The sequence below is a fragment of the Macrotis lagotis genome, chromosome X (assembly GCF_037893015.1).
Source record: "Macrotis lagotis isolate mMagLag1 chromosome X, bilby.v1.9.chrom.fasta, whole genome shotgun sequence".
Lineage (NCBI taxonomy): Eukaryota > Metazoa > Chordata > Mammalia > Peramelemorphia > Peramelidae > Macrotis > Macrotis lagotis.
Genome location: NC_133666.1, coordinates 359,493,403 through 359,516,765, shown reverse-complemented (window position 1 = coordinate 359,516,765; position 23,363 = coordinate 359,493,403). Strand labels below are relative to the sequence as shown.

The following is a 23,363-nucleotide window of genomic DNA, read 5'->3' as shown; positions in this document are numbered from 1 at the left end:
AAGTTGTGCAATAGGACACAGTCCAGTCATAATCAGTGACTTTGCCCATAAGAAAGGAAGTTGTCAGTGTTAATCTGCAATGAATGATGTAATAATTAGTATGAATTAAGTTTACTATAATTATTATTATCATTATTATACTAAATTCTCTCCCCTTTATGATCAGTCTTGCAAAAGGATCAAATATTTGGAACACATCTTTGTTTACCATTGGTGAATTTCTGTATAACAAGTGATTTAAAGCAAATTTTGTGATGGAATATTTTGAAGAACAAATTTGTATAAGAGACATCTTGAGACAGATGCCTGTTGGTAACTTCTAAATATATTGCATCAAAGGAATTTCTTTTTTTTTTTATTACAGGACACACATGTTAACATTCATTTAATTCTGATTCTCTCTCTCTCTCTCTCTCTCTCTCTCTCTCTCTCTCTCTCTCTCTCTCTCTCATAAAATATAGGAGTTATAAGGACAGCCCTGCACAACATGGACAGAGAAGCCAGAGAACACTATTCTGTGGTCATTCAAGCCAAAGATATGGCTGGTCAAGTCGGAGGCCTTTCAGGATCCACCACTGTCAACATTACCCTTTCAGATGTCAATGACAACCCACCTAGGTTTCCACAAAGTATGTAAAAGTTTCCCAGTTTTCATTAAGGATCAGTGTTGGTATTGTATTTCTTTTTAGTGCATTTCAAGGGAAAATTCATTTGAATAATGCAAAAAAATGAGCAAATCTTCATATGAGTATTTTTAGTAAATGGGGTCATTTGGTTGCAAAGGATGATCTTTCTGTGGTAAATAGCATTAGCAGAAAAATCTTTAAGTTAAAAACAAAACAAAACACCACCACTACCCACAATCAAATCAATGTCCCTCTATTTCACCATGCATGATTATATCTATATTTAAAAATGCAAAATGCTGTTGGCTTCAGAACATTAGAATAAATGAGCTAGAAAGTATACTTAAAAACAAAGAACATACTGTTATAGATGAATATTCTTTAAGGTAATCATTCCAAACATCATTGAATTCTGTGATAATACATACAAAGACATATGGATAGGAAGAAATAGAAAAGGATGACTTTGGGGAATAAATAAATGAATAGAAATACTTGTCTGAGAAAAATAAATGCATATCTAGCATTAATTCTGATTTTGATTTTTCTCTACATGTGAAGGAATGCCTTACATATTTTGTTTGTTTGCTTGAGACCTGGGACATATAGTTCACTGTAGAATCATCTCCACCTTCAATCACATAGCTTAGAAATATTTTCAATGCCTGGAATAAAATTTCCCTTCTAGTAAATATGGAGTCAAAATGAAGGGAGTGATGGTAGCATGGCATGGCAACTTATTAAACCTGATAAAAGTCACAAAGAAAGAAAGAAAGAAAGAAAGAAAGAAAGAAAGAAAGAAAGAAAGAAAGAAAGAAAGAAAGAAAGAAGAGAGAGAGGAAGGAAAGAAGAGAAAAAGAAAGGAAGAAAGAGAAAAGAAAGGAAGAAAGGAGGAAACAAAGGAGGGAAAAAGTAGTAAGAGCTTATCATGAGCCAATGCATTACTAAACCCTGGACATATGAATGTAAACAAGAAAGATGGCCTCTGCCCTTAAGCAACTTAATTCTAATACTGAAAGACATGATGGATGGATGTGTTTGTATGTGTATGTATGTGTGTGATGCAGACAGACAGGCAGACACAGAGATAGAGTCAGAGACAGAGACAGAGACAGAGACAGAGACAGAGACAGAGACAGAGACAGAGAAACATAAAGAAGAATCAGAATAACTCCCTAAGCATGAAAAGGAAGAAAATCTAAAACAGTGCTTCCATAGAACATTGTCCCTTAGTGAAAACTGAGAATTGTGTATACAAACACCTTTCTGGTACTATGGCAGCATTTTTCCTATGGTATTTCATGACATTCTTGCTTATACGTATAATCTGGGACTATTCATGGGTAACATGGGTAACACTCTTCTTATTGTTCAATCATTTAACTGTGTCTAAACTCTGTGACCCCATTGGGTTTTTCCCTGGCAAAGATACTGAAATGGTTTACCATTTCCTTCTCCAGATCATTTTTATAGATATGGAAATTAATACAAACAGGATTAATTTACTTATCCAGGGTGACACAGTAAGTCTGAGGCTAGATTTGTCTTCAGGAAGATATGCAATAAACTTTTCAGTTTCCCCTATACTTTTGTACTGAGAAGTATATTTGGTGTTTCAACTTCATTTCTGCCTATTTTTCCTGTGTTTTCTGTTTGTGTGTATATTTGTGTGACTCAGTGAGGGTGGCTATGGAAGAAATAGAAAATGAATTAATAGCTATTAGGAAATGATATCAGATTGGGTTTTTATTTTATTCTTATAGAATAAAACAAGCATTTCTATAACAGTACAATTTTTAAAAGATAATTTCATATGAAATAAATCAATTATGTTCAACTTGCTATTCCTTTCAAATAAATAACAAAATTGTCATGTAATTTTTTCTTCTTTACCTCCTGTAAATGACTATCATAAGACACAAATGGTTTCATTAATATACATAAAATTATATTTATATAGAATATTTTTATAAATTTATGTTTCTCTGTGTCTATGAGATTATTCTATACATACTTCCATTTACAATTCTTTTTTATGCAGATAGTGTTTTCCTTCAAATGTTCTTTATAGTTAAATTGGGTATTTATAACAGGTACTATACTTTATTCACTGTTGTTACTATATGTAACTCTTGGTTCTGTTCATTGCCAATTATTTTGTGCTAGTTTTTCTAAAAAAATCACTGAATTTATTAGTATTCCATTACAATCATATATTCCAATATATCCCTGTAATTTCTAATTCTTTGTCACCAAAAAGAGAACTAGTATAGACAATTTAGAACATATAGGATCTTTTTTTTCCCCTAATAACCTTGTAGTAGTGGTATTGCTAGGTCAAATAGTATAGTTAGTTTAATAACTATTTAAGCATAATAACTGATTGCTATCCAAAATATTTGGATCGGTTCACAATTCCACCAGTAATGAATTAGGATCCTAATTTTTCTATCAAGCATTTGTCATTTCCCCCTTCTATCATTTTAACCAATCTGATAGGTATAAAATTATATCTCAAGGCTGTTTGAACATTTTTCATGTGCCTATAGATTGTTTTTATTTCTTCAGAAGATTTCTTGTTTGTATTCTATCAATTGAAGAATAACTTGTATTCTTATTGATTTGAGAAGGCTATTTTAATATATATTTTAGATATGTAACCTTTATCAGATAAGCTTTCTATAAAAATCGCTCTCCCCCCCCAAAAAAAAAGTCCTTTTTAATCAATACTGCTAGACTTTTTTTCTATGGAATTGTTACATCCAGGTAATATGAACTGACTTGTATGTACCTATTCAAATAGTGGAGTTATAGAGAAAAGGATAAACTAATGTATTCCTCATTTAAATAAGTTTTAATGTTGAAACCTTTCAAGGAATTGTGATAAAAATCCTAATTCTACCTGACATAGAAACAAAATCCAAGTACTCCTTTAAGCATGTTCATTATATTCAATAAGATCTATTTTTCCTCTTATAATCACAAAATAACATTCTGGATTTAATGATTGGCAGGTGTGTACTTCTTCAGAAACATTGAGGCAGTGTGCTGAGAAGTTGGAAATGAAGGAAACTGTCTTCCAAGCTGTAAATTCTGACTTGTTTAAAAAACATTCCACACTCAGATGGCACTATACACTCTGTTGACTTCAGGATGATTCAGTGTCTGTGTAAGAGAAATAGCTTATAGTAAGGTATTCTCTTATATATTTTAAAACATCATAACTTAACACTTAGTTGCTTATACAGGGAGAGCTATGTTAATGTATTTGAATAAAATTATTTAGGAGGAGCAATGCTGTTCACAAACTATGGAATTCATAAATTGTACAAAGATCATAACCATTTATTAATTTAACAAACAGATTCAATATATTAATTTTCTCACATATGTTCAGTATACTAAATATGAAAGAAGGGACATAAGTAAGGGATGTGGTTGGCAAGAGGAAAGAAAGAGAAATATGGAGAAAAAGGCAAAGAAATAAACACATAAGGGAGAGAGAGAGAGAGAGAGAGAGAGAGAGAGAATATTGAATCAGTTTTTGATTGAACTATTGAATATTATACATAGATTTATGTATTCCATGGGTGTGTGAACTTAAAGTCCCCTTCCAAATCATATTCTCCATACAGTTTAACTTATTTCCTACAATGTATACAACTATCTGCTGAGCTATTATATTTTAGAGATTAAAAATATCCTACTGTAATCTATTTCTCTCATGCTGCCTTTCAGTCATCGAAATCAGCAATGCATTTTGTGCAAAGCTGAATATATATCTGTATAATTCACTAATATAACAACCACTTATTTGATGATGGATAACTCTATGAGAGTTTATATATGGTATATAAATGTATATATTTATGACTTATGAGTTAAAACTTTATAAGATTCTCTTTTAATATGAATAATTCATTTCCATCCACCAAACACCTATTCAATACCTATTCTGTGTTAGATTTTGGAGACATGAAGATACAAAGAGACAATCTTTATGTCCAAAAAGCCTATCATTTAAGGATAATTATCTGTTATAGGATTTTAACTGTATATAGAAACAGTTTTAAATAGCTAGAAAAATGTTAGTAGTTGTAGTAGTTTTTTATTCTTTTTTAAGGAGAGGGAAGTTTAAATCTAGGATTGAAAAGATAAAAGGAATTCCTATATAGAGTACTTTCTCAACTAATGGAGATCTATAACTGTGCCTTAGAGAATTGCTAGAGTGCTCAGAGAGGTGATTTGACAAGCATCAAGCAATTAGGTGGGAATTGAATCTGGCTATATACATATTCATATACACTTATAATACATATGTATCCATATATATGAATTCAAATATATATGTACACATCACATATAGACACATACATGCATACATAGATGTATATTTGTGTATATGTATACTTTTTATTTCTAAAATCTTGTTCTGCCATTAAAGAAAATAAAGAAAAATAAAGGCATAAATTTCAGTGTATATGAAATAATTTTTAAAATTTTGGTTAGAAATGAAGGAAAAAGTGGCAGTTAGGTGGCATAGTAGATAGAGCACTGGCCCTGGAGTCATGAGTATCTGAGTTCAAGTCCAGCCTTAGACACTTAATAATTACCTAGCTGTGTGACCTTGGGCAAGTCACTTAACCCCAGTGTCTTAAATAAATAAAAAAATGAAGAAAAATGCCAGCTATAGTTGGTACATGATGATAATCCCTATTATTAGAGAATGAGGTTAATTATATGCTTTGAGTTTTGAAGTTCTTAACTTTAATAGATTAAACCAACTGTACGTTGACTCAAAGTTTTATATCAATATGATTATTCCTTACAGATATGGGGGCACCAGTGAGGTTTCCTAAGGAAGGTTCAAGTGGTCCCAATCAGAAATGGAGGAGGATAAAGCTCCCATGACAATCAATAATGGGATCTTGGAAGTAGTCACTTCATTTTCAGCCTGGGAAGAAAAGGGAGAAAATCTCAAAAATTTCTAAAAGAATGAAGAAAGATTAAAAATTATTAACAATTTAAAAAAATATGGTGAATGCTACAATATTCGGTGGAAGACAAAACTGAACAAATTATTTCTTCCAGTTAATTAAGGAAAGGAATTGAGTGTGTTGTATGAAGGATATTAAAGATATATTTTATATTTTGACAAGGGAAAATAGTCATTTCCTTCTGAGATGATCTATACAGTGTTGTATGTAATGTTCATTTTAACCACAAATTAGAAATAAACAATGTATCACTAGGTGATTTCCCAAAATATAAAAGTTACAAATGTACAAACATCAAATCTTTATTACACCAGAATCTAGAAGGCATTTCTGAATCCTTTCAAATATTAACAAGTAAACAATAATAACCATCACCTTCAAGAACAAATTGTCTCAGAGCATTTTGCCAATTTAAGTACAATAGTAGGAATAGAACTGAACATTTAATTAATTATTTGGAATGCTTGTTATGAAATATGATATGGTATTTTGTGACAATAAAGTCATTTTTCAGCAGTTCTTAGCAGTGGAAGAATACTTACCCATAATTGAAAATGAGCACAAATAGAGCTGACATTTTTAATGTGTGTGTATGTGTTTATATATGCATTATATTTATATGTGTGTATCTGTGTTTTTGTATGGATGTATATATATATATATATATATATATATATATATATATATATATATACACACATATTTGCATTTTCACTCATTGTCATATTGCCATTGCAAAAGCTGTCTAAAGTAGGTGGCTTCACTTCCTCTTTTCTCACTTCTAATCCTTTTTCAAACTGCATTCCAAACTCTTTATTTAACTGAAACTTTTTTTTAGTTATCAGTCTTCTTAACATTAAAATTTAACAAAATGTTTCCAAACTTCCTCATTATCAAATGAAATAATAATTGTAAACTGCTAACCACAGCACCTGGCACAGGTGGTTATCATTCAGTCATAAATGATTACTCGTGACCCCATTTTTATAACAGACACTAGAACAGTTTTACAGTTCCTTCTCCAAAGAAGGAAACTGAGACAAACTGGGTTAAGTGACTTCTCCAGGGTCATATAGCTAGTGTCTGAGGCCAGATTTGATCTCAGGTTTTCCTGGGCTCAACTCTGACACTCTCTTCACTTTGGCAACTAACATCTTGTCTGGAAAAGAGTCAATACTATATATAACTAGTTATTATCAACATCATCATTATCCTTGACCTCTCCATAGTGACTTATCCTCTCCTATTTTTACGATATGGATTTTGTGATATTCTTCTCTTCTTGTTCTCTTCTTAAATGTTTGGCTGCTCTTTCTCAGGCTTCTTTATCTTTATTTAGGATGCTCCCATAGGTGTGCCCTGAAATCTGACCCGAGCTCCCCTTCACTTCTTCCATAGTACTATTTCCTTTGAGTATCTCATCTGCTCTTTTTCTGATGATGACTTCCAGATCTACAAATCCAACCCTAACGTTTCTTCTGAGTTATATTCTTCCACTTCACCAACTGACTTTTGGGTATCTTAAACAGTGTGTCCCATAGATATCTCAAACTCATCATGTTTAAAAGATAACTCATTTTCCCTCAAACTTACCACACAACCAGCTCTCTCAACTTATATATTACTGTGTATTGCACCACTCTTCTCCCAGTTACCTATGATTGAAGTATTAATATTATATTCATCCTATACTAACCCTATTGTTAGATTTTGTCATTTCTAATTTCACAACATTATTCTCATGTATGTTTCCTTCTCTCCGCTAACCCTGGCACAAGTTTTAATGGTATTTAATCTGGATGATTGCAAAAGCTTTTTGATTAATCTTTCCAAAGTGTTTAGCCCTATTCTTCTTTTAGTTGCCTAAGTGATTTTCCTAAAGTATAGGTCTGACTATGCCAATTCTCCTACTCAAACTCCAGTAGTTCTCTGTTACTCTTAGAATAAAATATAAAACTTTCTTTTTGTCATTTAAAGTTTATTTACAACACAATCTCTTTCTATGTTTCCAATTTTCTCACATTTTATTCGCCTCCAACTACTCTACAACCATTTGCTATTTCTCAATTAAAATTCTTTATCTACTCATTCCATACCTGTTCAACAACTGTCCTCTATACCTGAATGTCTCTCCTCACTTCTGCCACCTGACTTCTTGGTCTCTTTCAAGATTCAAGTCAAATTCTGTCTCCTGTAGGAGGCTTTTTCTGTTCTCTTACCTCTTCACCTATTAGTGATGTTATTCTGAATATGATTTCCATTTATGACTATAGCTTATATGTACCTGGTTATTTGTTATTTTGTCTCTCCCTCCCACATTATAATGTAAGCTTCTAGAAATCAAAAAAAAAATTGTGTGTGTGTGTGTGTGTGTGTGTGTGTGTCTTTTTCTTAAAGTATTTAACAAAGTACTCAGCAGATAGCAAGAATTTAATAATTGCTTGTTGGGTAAGTATCTGTCAGCTGTCATTATTGGTCCTCTGAATATTCATTTCTCTAATAATCCTTTCTACCCCTTAACTAGTTCCTTTTAACCTTTCTATCATTTGGGAAATCAGACAAACAGTTTGTCAATTGTTAAATTTACTTGTAAAAGAAGAGAAACTAAGTGCTGGAATAAAAGCCTCAAAGTTTCTTACATAATTAAAATACATGAGTGAACTTTGTTATTTTTCTTTTGGCTATTTGGAAGTCATCTTTATTTATTTTGTCATTTGCTCATGCATTCCAAATAGTTAAGGTTGTCTTTGGATAAGTTAAGATTTATTATATATAGAATAATTTATCTTACATAGTCACTAAATAAATTCTAACTGAATCAGAAGCATCTCCCTGTGTCTATTTGTAAGTCTTCATTAAGCATCCTAAAATGTCTTTAGAATGTTTTATCAAGAATGGACTACAGTATCTGAGTATTAGTTTCAAGATACTTATAACAGCTTGGAAAATAAAACTAGCTAATGAGAAATAAATTAGTGAATATAAAAAGGCAACCTAAGAAAACTCCAAGAATCTGGCACCACTCAGAACTAGGAAGTCAGCCAACGACCCATAGACTCACTTATGTTTAACATTGAGAAATTGCTACACATCTCTAATAGTGGCAAAAATCCTAGTCTAGGCAGTGTTCCCATAAAGCCATGTAAGCAATTTAACTACAAGTATTAAATGATTCTTGGTGTTTGGGGAATGTTTGTCATGTTTCTAAAAAGAAGCAAGTTGAAATTATGAAGACAATGACAAATTTTGTGTAAATTTTGCTGAAGTCAAGAAAATAATATTGGTGATTTAGCTTGAATTCATTAGTTATTTTTAGAAGGTCCATTCTGGAAGTCATTTAGCTATATACTCTATATTATATTTCTATTGAAAGAAGTGATTCATAAAACCAAGTTTATGTGCATTCCTAAGCTAGTAGACTTAAGTGGTCAATAAATGTATTATAATAATTGTTTACAATAATGATAACTGATCAAAATGAAAAATAGGCAAAATAATATCTGATAACTGAGACATGGAAAAGAATGACACAGTTTAGAAAGATTTATTTTTATTTTAAATCTAACTTTTATGGATGGATGGTAAATTATATTTTTATATTACTCTAATTTCCAAATATTCCCCCATTCTCAACCTAAAGAGAGGGAAAAAAAGATTTTTTTTTTTATTTTTGCAAGGCAAACGGGTTTAAGTAGCTTGCCCAGGGCCACACAGCTATGTAATTATTAAGTGTCTGAGACCAGATTTGAACCCAGGTACTCCTGACTCCAAGGCCAGTGCTTTATCCACTACACCACCTAGCCACCCCAGAAAAAAAATTTTTTAAAAGGATTTTGAAAAGCCAACTAACATATATATTGGTGAGAGTATAATGCAATATTTATTTTTGGAAAGATTATTATGAAAAAAAAATTAGAGATAATGGTTCCAGGAGTTGAAAACATGCAGCGATGCTAATGGAGAAAATGGAGAATTATCTTGAAGATAACTGTGCTAAAGTGTTGTTTATTGAATTTACATAATTTTTTTATTTGGGAGTGATAGTTTTCTTCAAAAATCACCTTTGTCTTTAAACCTGAGACTTCCATTCTGGTAATTTTAGTTTCTTCTAAGTTATCATTTATTCTAAATTCTTGTATAGTTGTTTTTCCTCAGAACTCAATTTTCCTTCAAACTGGCAGGAAATTATAAAGTTTTCTGAATAGAATGAAGCTTTGTTTGTTTTATTTTTTTCTTTGCAGAAAAAAAAACAATCTCAAAGAATGATATTTACTCAGTTTCAAATAAGACCAGTGAAATTTGTCCTGCAAAGAACGTTAATAGTGCAAACCACCTAACTGACTCAGTGAAACACGAAGAAAAAGGTCTTCTAAGTTAAAGGAGTTATTTATGATGGGAATTTGACACCATTGTATTTTGAAAGTTTAAAAGAATGTTTTTTGTCTTTTGAATTTTATTGTAAGTTTTGTGAGTAAATTGGTGAGTGAAAGGACTAGTTTTATTTTATTTTATTTTATTTGTTTTGGAAGAATATGAACAAGCAGTTCACAAAAAAGAATTGTAAAATATCCACAACCATATGAAAGAATGCTCCAAATCACTAATAATAAAACAAATGAAAATTAAAATAACCCTGAAGTTTCATCTCACACAAAGAAAATGGGAAAAAAATGACTAAAATTTTCAATAGTCAAAATTGGAAAGGTTATGGTCTACTAACACATTGTTAGTAGAAGAACCATTTTGAGAAGCAATTTAAAATTACACAAATAATGTGACTAAAATGTTCATACTTTTTAAACTAGATACTATTTTATTAGGCTTACAAATGCCTCAAAATGTTTAGAGTAGGACCATTTGTGATAACAATGGATTGGAAATAAATTAGATATCCATTGATTTGGGAATAACTAAGCAAATTGTGGTCTATGATATAATGTTAAAATATTGTGTGATGAATGATGAAAAGCATAGGAATATCTATATGAACTAATACATATTGAAGTCAGCATGATCAAGAAAATAGAATATATATTCATAACAATGTAAAATGGAAAGAACAGCCACATACAAAAGCAAACAAATAAAAAAAACAAAATACAACAATACACAAAAGTGAATGTAATAAAATTATTAAGATTAAATAGAACTTAAATAATGAGAAAGAAGATAAACCAACCCACTGTTTCATTATTTGTGGGAGAGATGTAGGAGTTAATACTTTACATGGTTTAAGCAATTTTTACAATTGTAATGATCAGGTCTACTGTTTTTTTTCTACTTTTATTTTTTTCTCCCTTGATTTTAAAAACTATTATTATATGAGATGGATCTCTGGGAAGAGGTACAGGAAAGATACAGGAATTAACTCTGATGATGTAAAGAAGATATCCAGGAAATAAAATAACTTATAATACTTATTTTAATTGATAATATAAATTTAGGTAAAACTTTTTTTAATAAAAAAACTTTTAAAAGGTTAAAAAAGGGAAAAAGCATTATAAATAAAACCATTTGGTATTTTAAGGATTAAGATTTCTAGAACACTTTATTCCTTATCTGTTTTAGTTAACTGAGATGTTATATTGTGCTATATTGTAATTTTGGGCAAAAATACTCCTTCATTCACTTTCACAGCCATCATGATCCTCAACTCCTCCCTCTTCATCATCTTCTGAATCCAGTCTACCAAATGGTGTCTATTCTATGTTTGCTTCTCTTATTTCTTTTTCTTTCTCTCTACTCATTGGGTCTGCACCTTATTCATGTACTTAGCACCATTTTATGAACTATTGTAATATTTTAAATGCTATTTTGCTATTTCCAAATTACAAGTCTGACCCTCACACTCTACTATAGAAGATACTACTATGGCTCTATGATAAAATAAAAAGTCCTCTGGGATTTAAATCTGGTCTTAATCTGTTTTTACACTAACATATTGTTCAACTTCCCAATGAAACTAGTCTGCTTACGATTCCCTCAGATATGGCATTCTGCCTTCAACCACCTCTTTTTAATTCTTTTTAAAAAAAATTTATTTAAGGCAATGGGGTTAAGTGACTTGCCCAAAGTCACATTGCTAGGTGATTAGTAAATGTCTGAGACCTAATTTGAACTCAGGTCCTCCTGACTCCAGGACTGGTGCTCTATCCACCGAGCTGCCCAGCTGCCCTCCCCTTTTTACTTCTATTTAATGAAATCCATAGATCCATTCCAGGCTCAAGTCATATGCCATGCCCTTCATGATATTTTCTTGTCAATCCTTCCCCAGCTCATTCTGAGAGTGAGGTACTCCACACTTTTAAGCAGAAGTGTTAGACAAGTGCCAAATACGTTAAATCTTTTAAAATTATATTAACCCTGAACATTTTTATTTATTTAGCTGTATATGTGATATCCCCCCTCCTGCACAAAGTACCCAATTTTCATTTTTAATTTTCTACATGGAAGACTAATAGGGCCTGGAATATAGTAGGTTCTTAAACACTCATTAAATGATAAACTTAAAGAAAAAGAAAAGAAAACTAGTATGGACTGGAACACTAAAAAAAAGGATTTTTTGAAGGGCAATATCAGTTGATAGGATAATTTTTATCAGTTATCTTAAAGAGATGGTGCATATAAAATGAGGATGGAAAGGTTTAAGAATAAATGGCACTTCTAAGACTAGTGGAGCATTCCATCCATACTCAAAGGAGTGGAATAAAATTTTTGATTCCCTTGGCTAAGAAAATGGAGATTAAAAAAGAGGAGCCCTCTCTCTTAGGAAAAAATAGAGAATAGGAATCTCAAATACTTGTAAGGCACAATTCCTCTTTAACTCTTAGGATCATGATATCATAGAATTAGAGACCATTTAGTCTAACCCTCAGTTCACTAGCACCACTGATTTAAGACAGTTATGTGTCACAACTCATATAATGCTGGTCTTTGAGTCAAAAAGACCTGAGTTTTAAATCTGTCTTAGATATTTACAAGATGTATGACTCTGGGCAAGTCATTTAACTTCTCCAAACCTTTCCTTTCATGCAAAGATTGGGATAATATTAGCACCTACTCCCCAGAGTGAAGTAACAAATTTAAAACTCATTTATAAGTGTTCACTATTATTAGGTAAGATTATCATTTTTAAGATTTTTTTCCAATTATATCTTCTTGCAAGTGTTTGAGTTCTACATTTTTCTACTACTCTCCCTTCCCTCCCCCCACCCCATTGCAGCAAACAATCTGATAAGGATTGTATATGTACAATCATGTTGAACATATTTCCATATTAGCCAAGTTGTGAAAGAGGGATTAGAAAAAAGAATTAAAAAATCATGAGAAAAAAAAGAAAAAATATATAAGAAATTTTAAAAACTGAACACAGTTTGCTTTGCTCTGCCTTCTGACTCCATAGTCTCTCCCAAGTCTCTCAGGATTCTTCTTGATAACTGAACTGCTGAGAGGAGCTGCATTCATCAGAGCTGGTCATCTCACAAAGTTGCTATTAATATGTGAAATTTTCTCTTGGTTCAACTAACTTTATTCAGCATCAGTTCATTCAAGTTTTTCCAGGATTTTCCAAAGTTCATCCAGTCATTGTTTCTTTTTTCTTATTGTATTTTTGACAAGGTAATATGGTTAAGTGACTTGCCCAAGGTCACATAGCTATTAAGTATCTGAGGTTGCATTTGAACTCAGGCCCTCCTGACTACAGGGCTGGGGCTCTATCCATTGTACCACCTAACTGCCCTCTGCTTACTATTTCTTACAGAAATATTGCCTGTGAAAATTGTTTCCTAGTTGTGTGTATTCTTTCTAATCTTGATTTCATTGGATTTTTTGTGCAAATACGTTTTCCTCTCTCTCCACCCTATCTGCCCTCATTTGCAATTTTGTTTTTTATATTTGTACTTTTCTTTATCCTTTCCCCTTATCATTCCTCACCAATGTTTTGCTTTTGACTATGTGCCTCACACTGTCCTTCCCCCCATTTTCTCCTCTTTCCCTCTAGGGTAGCATAAATTTACTAAACCCAGTTGGGAATATGTAGCATTTCCTCTTTGAGTTGAATCCATTGAAAGTAAAATTTACTCAGTATTTACACTCTCCTAACTTTTCCTCTACTATAATAGGTCCTTTCTGCATCTTCAAGTGGCACTGATTATCCGTTAATGCCTCCACTTTCTTTACCCAATACAATCCTTTTTTTTCAAGTCTTAAATCATTTTATACCTGTCTGGTACCCACACCTTCGGTCATAGTATGTGCCTTTCAACTGTCCTGATAGAAGTATAATGATCAAGAACCATAATATCATCACATCATAATTAATTTATATCCACATCCTGTGTTTTAGAGTACCCTCCCTCAAGTTGTCCCAATAGAAATGAATACCCACACCCTTTGTCTAATTATATTCCTTTCAACTGTCCCAAGAGAAATACAATTCTCTATTTTTATTGATATTTTATTTTTACCATACATGTTATGAAAGTTTTTCAATAGTCATCCATATGCAGATGTATATTTTTAAGTAACAAAATTTCCTTCCACCCTTCCTTCCCACCTCCCTCTCCTCAGCAGTGAAAAGACAGGTTAACATTGAACATACATATTTTTGGTGAACATATTTATTCACTTTCAATATGAGGAATTAGAATAAAGAAAATGATATATGAGAGACAATTTTTATAAAGTGTTCATCAGATTCTGATGGGGTTTTTTATTGGGGGAAGGAACTTGTTTTGTTTTGTTTTTGTTTTTCATCTTCTGGATGGGGATAGCATTGACCATAACTGATCTAATACAGTTGTCCAAGCTTTCTGAACTGTTGAGAGAAGCTGCTTCCATCAAGGCTGATCATCTCACAATATTGTTGTTACTGTGGACATTGTTCTCTTGTTTCTGCTCCCTTCACTCAGCATCAGATCCTGTCATTCATTCTATGCTTCTCTAGAGTCTGATCATTTATGCTTTCTTATAGAACAATAATATTCTATAGTACTCATGTATCATAATTTGCTTAACCATTCCCCAATTGATGGGCATTCCCTCAGTTTCTAATTCTTTGCCACTACAAAAACAGAAGCTATGAATATTTTGAAATATGTGGGATTTTTCACATTTTTTTATGATTTCTTCTGGAAATAGGACTAGAATTGGAATTGCTGGGTCAAAGGGAATGAACAGTTTTATTATTCTTTGGGTATAATCCCATATTGCTCTCCAGAATGGTTGGATCATTTCACAACTCCAGCAGCAATACATCAGTGTCCCAATCCTCCCACAACTTCTACAACAACATTGATAATTTTCCCTTTCTATCATCTTAACCAATCTAATAGGTGTGAGCTAATAGCTCAGAGTTTTTAATTTGCATTTCTCTAATCAATAATGATTTGGAGCCTTTTTTCATATGATTGTATATAACTTTAAATTCTTCATTCAAAAACTGTCTATTTATATCCTTCGACCATACATAAATCAGGGAATGACTTGTAACCTTATAAATTTGATGCAATTCTCTATATATTTTAGAAATAAGACCTTTTTCAAAACTTGTGAAGATTGTTTCCCATCTTTCTGCTTTTCTTCTGATTTTGACAATGTTGATTTTATGAATACAAAAGCTTTTTGATTTAATATAGTCAAAATCTTTATTTTGCAGTTTATATGTACTCTATTTCTTGTTTGTTCATATATTTGTCTCTTTTCCATAGATCTGAAAGATAAAATATTTCTTGGTCTATTAATTTATCTATAGTGTCACTCTTTATGTCTAAATTCCATTTGGACCTTATCTTGGATTAGGGTGTGAGATGTGGGTCTATGCCTAGATTTTGCCATGCTATTTTCCAATTTTTCCAATAATTTTTGTCAAATAGTGAGATCCCAGAAGTTAATGTCTTTGGGTTTGTCAAACAGCAGATTAATGTAGTCACTTACTACTGTTTCTTTTGAACCTATCCTAATCCACTGATCCATTACTGTGTTTCTTAACCAGTACAAAGTAGTTTTGATAACTGCTGCTTTACAGTATAGTTTTAGATCTGGAAGAGCTAGGCCACCTTCCTTTGCATTCTTTTCCCATCAGTTTCCTTTCTGTTCTTGACCTTTTGTTGATTCAGATTACTTTTGTTACTATTTTTTCTAGTGCAATAAAATAGTTATTTGATGGTTTGATTGGTGAGGTACTGAATAAGTAATTTAATATGGGTAGAATTGTCAAATTTATTATATTAGCTTAATCTAACCATGAGCAATGAGCATTTTCCCAGTTTTTTAGATCTGACTATTTGGGTGAGAAGCATTTAATAATTGTATTCATACACTTTCTGGGTTTGTCTTGGCAGATAGATTCCCAAGTTTTTAAATGTTGTCTATAGTTAGTTTAAATGGAATTTTTCTTTCTATCTCTTACACTTTGTCTTGTTGTTCATATATAGAAATTCTGATGATTATGTGGGTTTGTATTTTATATCCTGCTATTTTGCTTAATTTGTTCTGTTTCAAGGAGGTTTTTAGATGATTTTATCAGATTTTCTAAGTATACCATCTAATCATTGCTTCCTCATTGTCAATTCTGAGTTCTTCAATTTCTTTTTCTTCTCTTATTGCTACTGCTAGTATTTGTAATACTATATTGAATAATAACAGTGATAATGAGCATCTTGTTTCACCCCTAATTTTATTGGAAATGCTCCAAGTTTATTCCCATTACATATAATAGTTGTTGATGGTTTTAGGCAGACACTATTTCTTTTAAGGAAAACTTCATTTATTCTTATGGATGTCATATTTTATCAAAGGCTTTTTCACCATCTATTGAGATAATCATATGATTTCTGTTGCTATTGCTATTGATATGTTCATTTATGTTGAATTTTTTCCCAATATTGAACCATTTCTGCCTACCTGGAATAAATCCTACCTGATAATGGTATATTATCCTAATAATAACTTGATGTAGCCTCATTGCTAAAATTTTATTTAAGATTTTTGCATCAATATTCATTAAGGATATTGTTCTATAATTTTTTGCCTGTTTTGTTTCTTCCTGGTTTAGGTACCAGCACCATGTTGATATCATAAATGGAATTTGTCAGAACTCCTCCTATTTTTAAAAAAAAATAGTTTTTGTAGAATAGGAATTCATTGTTCCTAAAATGTTTGGTAGAATTCACTTTGCAAATCCAACTAGACCTTGGAGAGTTACTTTCTGAAACAGTACATTCAATTTCTTTTTCTGAAGTGGGGTTGGTTATTTAAGTATTTTTTTCTCTCTTCTGTTAATCTGGGCAATTTATTAGGGGATTATTGGAAATTTTCATCCCTTTCACTCAGGTTATCCAATTTATTGGCATGCAGTTTGGCAAAGTAGCTCCGCAATATCTCTTTAATTTGTTCCTCCTTGGTGGTTAGTTCATCATTTTCATTTTTGATACTGGTAATTGGGTTATGAAAAATACAATTCTCAAGAATTATAGGAATTGTCTTCCAATTTAGTCTTATTTACTAAGTTTTTTCTTTTGTCTTATTGGCTAACTTCTTTTTTCTGTTCATCTTTTTCGTGAATCTCTTGAGTCTTGTATTTGAAGATCAAATTTTCTGTTCAGTTCCAATATTTTTATCAGCTTGTTTGAAAGTTCTCTATTTCTTTGAAAAACCATCTTTTCTTCATTAGTATATATGTTGAATTTAATGGAGTAGTTGATTCTTGGTTGTAATCAAAGTTCCTTTGCCCTCTGGAATATAATATTCCATGCCCTCCAATTCTTTAATGTTGAAACGAATAAGTCCTGTGTAATCCTGACTTTGACTCCCTAATATATAAATTGCTTTTTTTGACAACTTGCAGTATTTTCTCCTTTAGCTGAGAATTCTAAAATTTGACTACATTGTTCCTTGGAGTTTTTATTTTAAAAATGTTTTCTAGGATTGATCAATGGATTCTTTCAAGAACTATTTTATCTTCTTATTCTAGGATATTAAATTATTTTTCCATGAAGATTCCCTGAAAGGTATTGTCCAGCCTTTTTTTTCTGATTGTGACTTTCAAGTACACAAATTATCTCCCCCTGAATCTATTTTCAATCATTTTTCCTAAGAGGCATTTTCTTCTACTTTTCAGACTTTTGGTTTTGTTTGATGGCATCTTGGTTAAATTTACCAAATTCACACAAATAATAAATATTAGGGGATTATTGGAACCTGATTTCTCCCATTATAGCACCAATTCTTATTTGTTTTTACTATACCATATCTCTAAGGTCTTCAAAACATGGTTATTAATTTTAGTTAGGTCAGGTCTGGTTAAGTTATATACCATCATAGAGTAATTAGTTTCCATTCCCATTGCAGTTCTAAGTTTTGAGTTCTTATTTTCCTCCATTATCATTTGTGTTTTCCTTTCCATTTGTTTAATATCATTTTTAGATAAGTTGTTTTCCTTTTCCAGTTGGTTAATTTTACTTTTTGATGAGTTTTTGGGGTCTGGTCCCTGGATTACTACTCTGGCATCTCAGGTACTAGTGGTTTGCTCCCTGCTTTAGAGTAGCCCAACCCAGTCCCATCTGCTGCAGCAACATTCCTGGACTTAAACTTTGCCTTCTGAGCTGGAGCTGGGATCCTCACTGCTTGCCTGCTGAATTGAACATGAGCTATATTTTGTCTGAGAGTCCCCCCACATTCTATATTGAGCTACACTCCCCTTTTATTGCATGACAGATCTTTTCTGAAGTTCCTCCATGCTATCATGAGTTAATAGTTAGTTTCACTCTGGTACTTTTTTGTGGATTCCAGTACTTTTGGATTAGGTAGATTAGATGATTCATTTAAAGTTGTTGTGGGAAAAGCTCCAAGAGTTTCTTGACTTCATGCCAAGATGGCTCTGCTCAGAAAGTCAAGCTATGTTTTTTTATTACAAATTAGGAACTTCTCAAGAAGTTAAATTTACCAAATTCACACAAATAATAAATATTAGGGGATTATTGGAACCTGATTTCTCCCATTATAGCACCAATTCTTATTTGTTTTTACTATACCATATCTCTAAGGTCTTCAAAACCTGGTTATTAATTTTAGTTAAGTCAGGTCTGGTTAAGTTATATACCATCATTATCAACATAACTAAAATAGCTAAAATTTATTTAATTCTTGCTATGTGCCAAATTTTGTGCTAAGAAATTCACAAATATCATTTCATCTGATTCTCATAATCTGCAAGATTTATATTATAACTAACTCAATTTTACTGATAAGTAAAGTGAGATAAATTGGTTAAATGATTTTTCTAGAGTCACACAACTAATGTTTGATGCCACATATAACTAATATTATCCTGATTCCTGATTCAGTGCTCTGTTCGCTCCACCTAGCTGCCCCCATGTTCCTTACTCATATTTATTCATATCCTCCAATTCTATTTAACGCTTTTCTAAAGGTCATACAATAAGTTCTTTCCCCCAGGCTCTATCACATGTAAATAACTATAAAGAAATCCCTTTCCAAAGAATGATCATATTTTGAAACAATATGTACTTACCCTTTTCAAAACAGTCAACTGTCTCCTTAGTCTAATAAACTAGGTTAGTTAAAACCTGCTTTTGTAATGACCCAAGCTTAAGTGAAGGATTGGCAATCCATTATACCCAATCATTCCAGAAAGATGAAAGGTAATCAAAAACTATGTCATGGCTAAGAAGGTATCTTTCAACAATGTGATCATATATTATAAAATAGTCCCACATTAAACTTCCATTTTATATATGTGTGTTTCTATCATTTCACATCTATTTTTGATATCCCCTGGGATTTTTTGGAAGACCTCTAGTGATAAGTTCATAACAGAAGAATAGTCAAAGTTAAGTAAACCCACAGTCCTCTGAAAGATTCCCTCCTCAAATACTAGAAAATGTGCCAGAGGAAATTTAAGAGATAAATCAAATAAATCATCTTTCTAAGACAGGTTGATATAGGGATACAGAGATTTCTGTGAACCATTTTGGACCATGAGTATGGACAGGGCAAGCTATGTGGGTCATTCCAAGGCAGGAAGATATCATGCCCCAGAATGAAGAGGATTCAGACAAATAGAGACTCTGCTTCTCTATTGCCATTTGGCAATAATGTCACCACAAAATTATGAATCATAGATATGAAAAGACTGAGAAAGAGACCTATATGAAAGTATAGTGTTCTATTTTGCTAAGCAGTGAAGGATTCTATTTTTGTACTAAGAAAGGAAAATGTTCAGAAACAAACAGTAACTGTGGTTCTAATCCCAGTAATGGAATGAATCACACTTCTATCCTTGAACCAAATCTGAAGTTTGCAACAAATAAATAAATAAATAAATAAATAGAACAGAAATACTATATTTGAATGGAAACTTAAATGTATAACTTTGAAAAAGAAAGTTTTCAATATTTTATTAGTGATTCAATCTAGCATCAGTGAACAGAAACTTCCCATGAAGTTTCAAGTATACCAAAAGGAGACAGAAATCCAGTTTTCAAATTACCCAGGTTTAAACCAGTGATCAGATTTTGCCCTGGAAAAGATCACTTTGGGAATACTGAAATTTTCCAGGTCCCCAGAATGCATTTTCCCTAAGATCCTAGAGTAAAAAAGAAATTAATACCTAAATAAAGTAACATAAGGACCCAGCTAGAGAAAAAAAAAAAACTCAGTCCAGATAATATCATAAGAAGTATATTGATTCAAGACTTAAAATTTAGTCCTAAATCAGGATATGGATTGGAATTATAAGAAAGCAAAGAAACAACAAAATAGAGAGAGATATTATGATGATAGGGATGTCTATTACACAAATCCAGAAGAAAGAATGACTGCAAAACACCTACAAACAAAGGCTCAGAGAAAAACAAAGTTAAGACAAAGAATTGCTGGAGGAGCTGAAGCAAGTGTCTTTTTTTTTTTTATTAAAAAAGAACTTTAAAATTATTTTTAAAACTAAATAAGAATAATAGTAGAAAATTGAAAAGAAATGATAGCTATAGAAAAAAAGTTTGGGGGAAACAAAATTTTGGGGAAAAAGTACAAAATTTTATCCTAGGGAATAAAAAAATAAAGAAAAATCTCTCTGAAAATTGGACATGATCTAGTAGAAATTAATGATTTCATGAGACCTCAAAATTATTAAAATAAAATCAAAAGACTAAAAAAACTAGAAGAAAATGTAAGAACTTTTTAACCAAAAAAACCCCAAATAACTTAGCTGGAAAACAGCTGGAAAAAATTGCGTCATTCAACAGTCTTATCTCTCTTGAGAAAAAATATATTGAAGAAATTTCAAAATGAAAATTCCCAGAATATTATTCTCCAAATCCAGAACTTCAAAGAATAATATTAGAAGTAACCAGAAGGCAAAAATTCAAGTATTAAGGAGTCATGATAAAAATTAAATAAGGTCTAGCAACAAGAAATATAAAGCAATGAAAAATTTGGTACATTATATTTCTGAAGGCATTAACTACAGATTTGTAATCTGTAAACTCAGCAAAACTTAATATAAACTTTTGATTCTATGTTCTGAGCTTGATCCTTTCTTACTATGCTTTTTTTTGTAATGAAAAGGAAAGAAATAAAGAAAAAATAAGGGAATAGAGTGTAAGCAAATATGTAATTTTAATCATAATGGAAGAGGATATCAGATGACTAGAAAGTAGAATCCAACTTTATATCATTTATAAGGGAAAAAAGTTAGAAACATATATATATTTATATATGCATACATATATATGCATTATATATACATATATAAACTTCAAATAAAGAGTTGGAGAAAAATCTATTATGCTTTAATTGAAGTTAAAAGGCAGGATGAGCAAACATTGTCTCAGAATAATAACAAAAATAAATTTAGGTTAAAAAAGTGAAAGCACTTTTTTTCTGAAAGGTACCAGATAATAAAGTGATATCAATAGTTAATATATTTACCTCAAATGAGATAGTACCTAAATGTACTTACTGAAAAACTAAATAAATTATAGGGAAAAATAGGTAGTATGTTTATATTAGTTGGGCATTTCAATTTCCCCTAAGACCTAGATATTTCTAAACAAAAAATAAGCTAAAGTGAAGTAAAGAACCTGAATAGAATTTTAGGAATGTTAGATATGATAGACTTCTTGGAATTATTGTAAATAAATAGAAATAAACATTCTTCTACTGTGCATGACACCTTGACCAAAAAAAAACCCACCATGTATTGGGACATAAACATGAAGAAAACCAGAAATACCAAATATTTCTTTTACAATAATGTGATAAAATTAGTTAATAATCACAAAATAAATGACTAAAAATAAATTTGGAGATTAAAATTTAATTCTGATAAGGTGAGACAAAGATCAAATAATAAAATAAATTATTAATTTCATTAAAGGTAATTATAATAATGAGATGATGTCAAAAATTTGAGGATTCATTCAAAATTGTTCATAGTGGGAATTTCATATTTCTAAACATTTTCAGCAATATATTGAGAAATAGCAGATCAACCAATGGGACATAAAACTTTAAAAAATGGAAAAACCAACAAATTTTAAATCCCAGTTAATTATCAAATTAAAAATACTGGAGATCATGAAAGAGATTAAAAATTGAAAGAAAAAAGTTATTCAATTGATAAAGGAAACTAAAAGCTGTTTAAACAACAGTAAATTAGATGAATCATTAGGAAATGAACTTTAGGAAATACAATTGCCAAGAATTCACAATGAAGAAATACTTAGGAACTATTTCAAACAATTATATACCAATAAAGCTGATCATCTAAGTCAACTACATAGATATTTATAAAAACACAGTTCAGATGAACAAAGCAATAGCAATTTTAAACAACCTAAACTTTGAAATAAAAAAGGATGCCCAAAGAAAAAAGTCCCAGGACCATATTGGTTTACAACTGAGTTCTGTCAAACATTTAAAGAAAAATTAATTCTAATGTTCAAAATATTTTTAAAAATTGGGGAAAAAGTCTTAAGGCCAATTTCCTTCATGATATAAATATTATTTCAATTCCTAAATCACAGAGAATAAAAATACAGAAGAAAAGTTATAGAACAATATGCCTAATGAATATTAATATAAAATAAAATGTAATTAAATAAAACATAAATAGATCACAAAGGAATAACCTATGACTAAATCAAATTGATGTCAGGAACACATCTCTGGTTCATTATTAATAATTAATAACAGAACAAAAATATCACTATCAATAGATGTAGAAAAACCCTTTGATAATTGGGGAAAAAACCCTTCTATTCCATTTAAATTTAGCACAATACATTCACAATATATGTGAATATTAGAATGATTCCTAATTAATCTAAGAGTTAGAATTATTCATAATGGATATAAGCTGGTTCCAGCAAGGTCAAAGATAAAGCAAGAATGACCATTATCATGACTAACAATCAGTATCTCGTCACCCCCCATTTTTTCTTTGTGATTCATCTTTTTCTCTAACTTTTCCTGTCTTCAATTGTTGAAGACCAATTAACATTTTCCTTTGCATCTTTGCTTTTTGCTGTTTTCTTGTTACTGAGTTTGTGTCTTGACATTTCTTAATACCATAGTAACTTTTTTATGTCAATTTCTTTTTTTCTTTTTCTGTTTTTTTTCTCATTTTTTCACTCAAATTCTTACTTTGAAATTTATGTAAAATTGTGCTCTGCTCAACTGGAAGTGCAGTCTTTTGTGTGCTACTGTTTTCAGAGCTAGT

The 23,363-nt window shown here is 31.1% G+C and overlaps 1 protein-coding gene across 1 annotated transcript in view; it reads left to right on the top strand.

The window, feature by feature from the left end:
* LOC141496946 (cadherin-18) overlaps window positions 1-23,363 on the top strand; it is a 400,980-nt gene that overhangs the window by 257,810 nt on the left and 119,807 nt on the right. Inside the window, exon 4 of the mRNA XM_074199523.1 lies at window positions 462-629. Within this exon, the coding sequence (XP_074055624.1) occupies window positions 462-629 (168 nt within the window). The remainder of the gene's footprint in view (window positions 1-461; window positions 630-23,363) is intronic.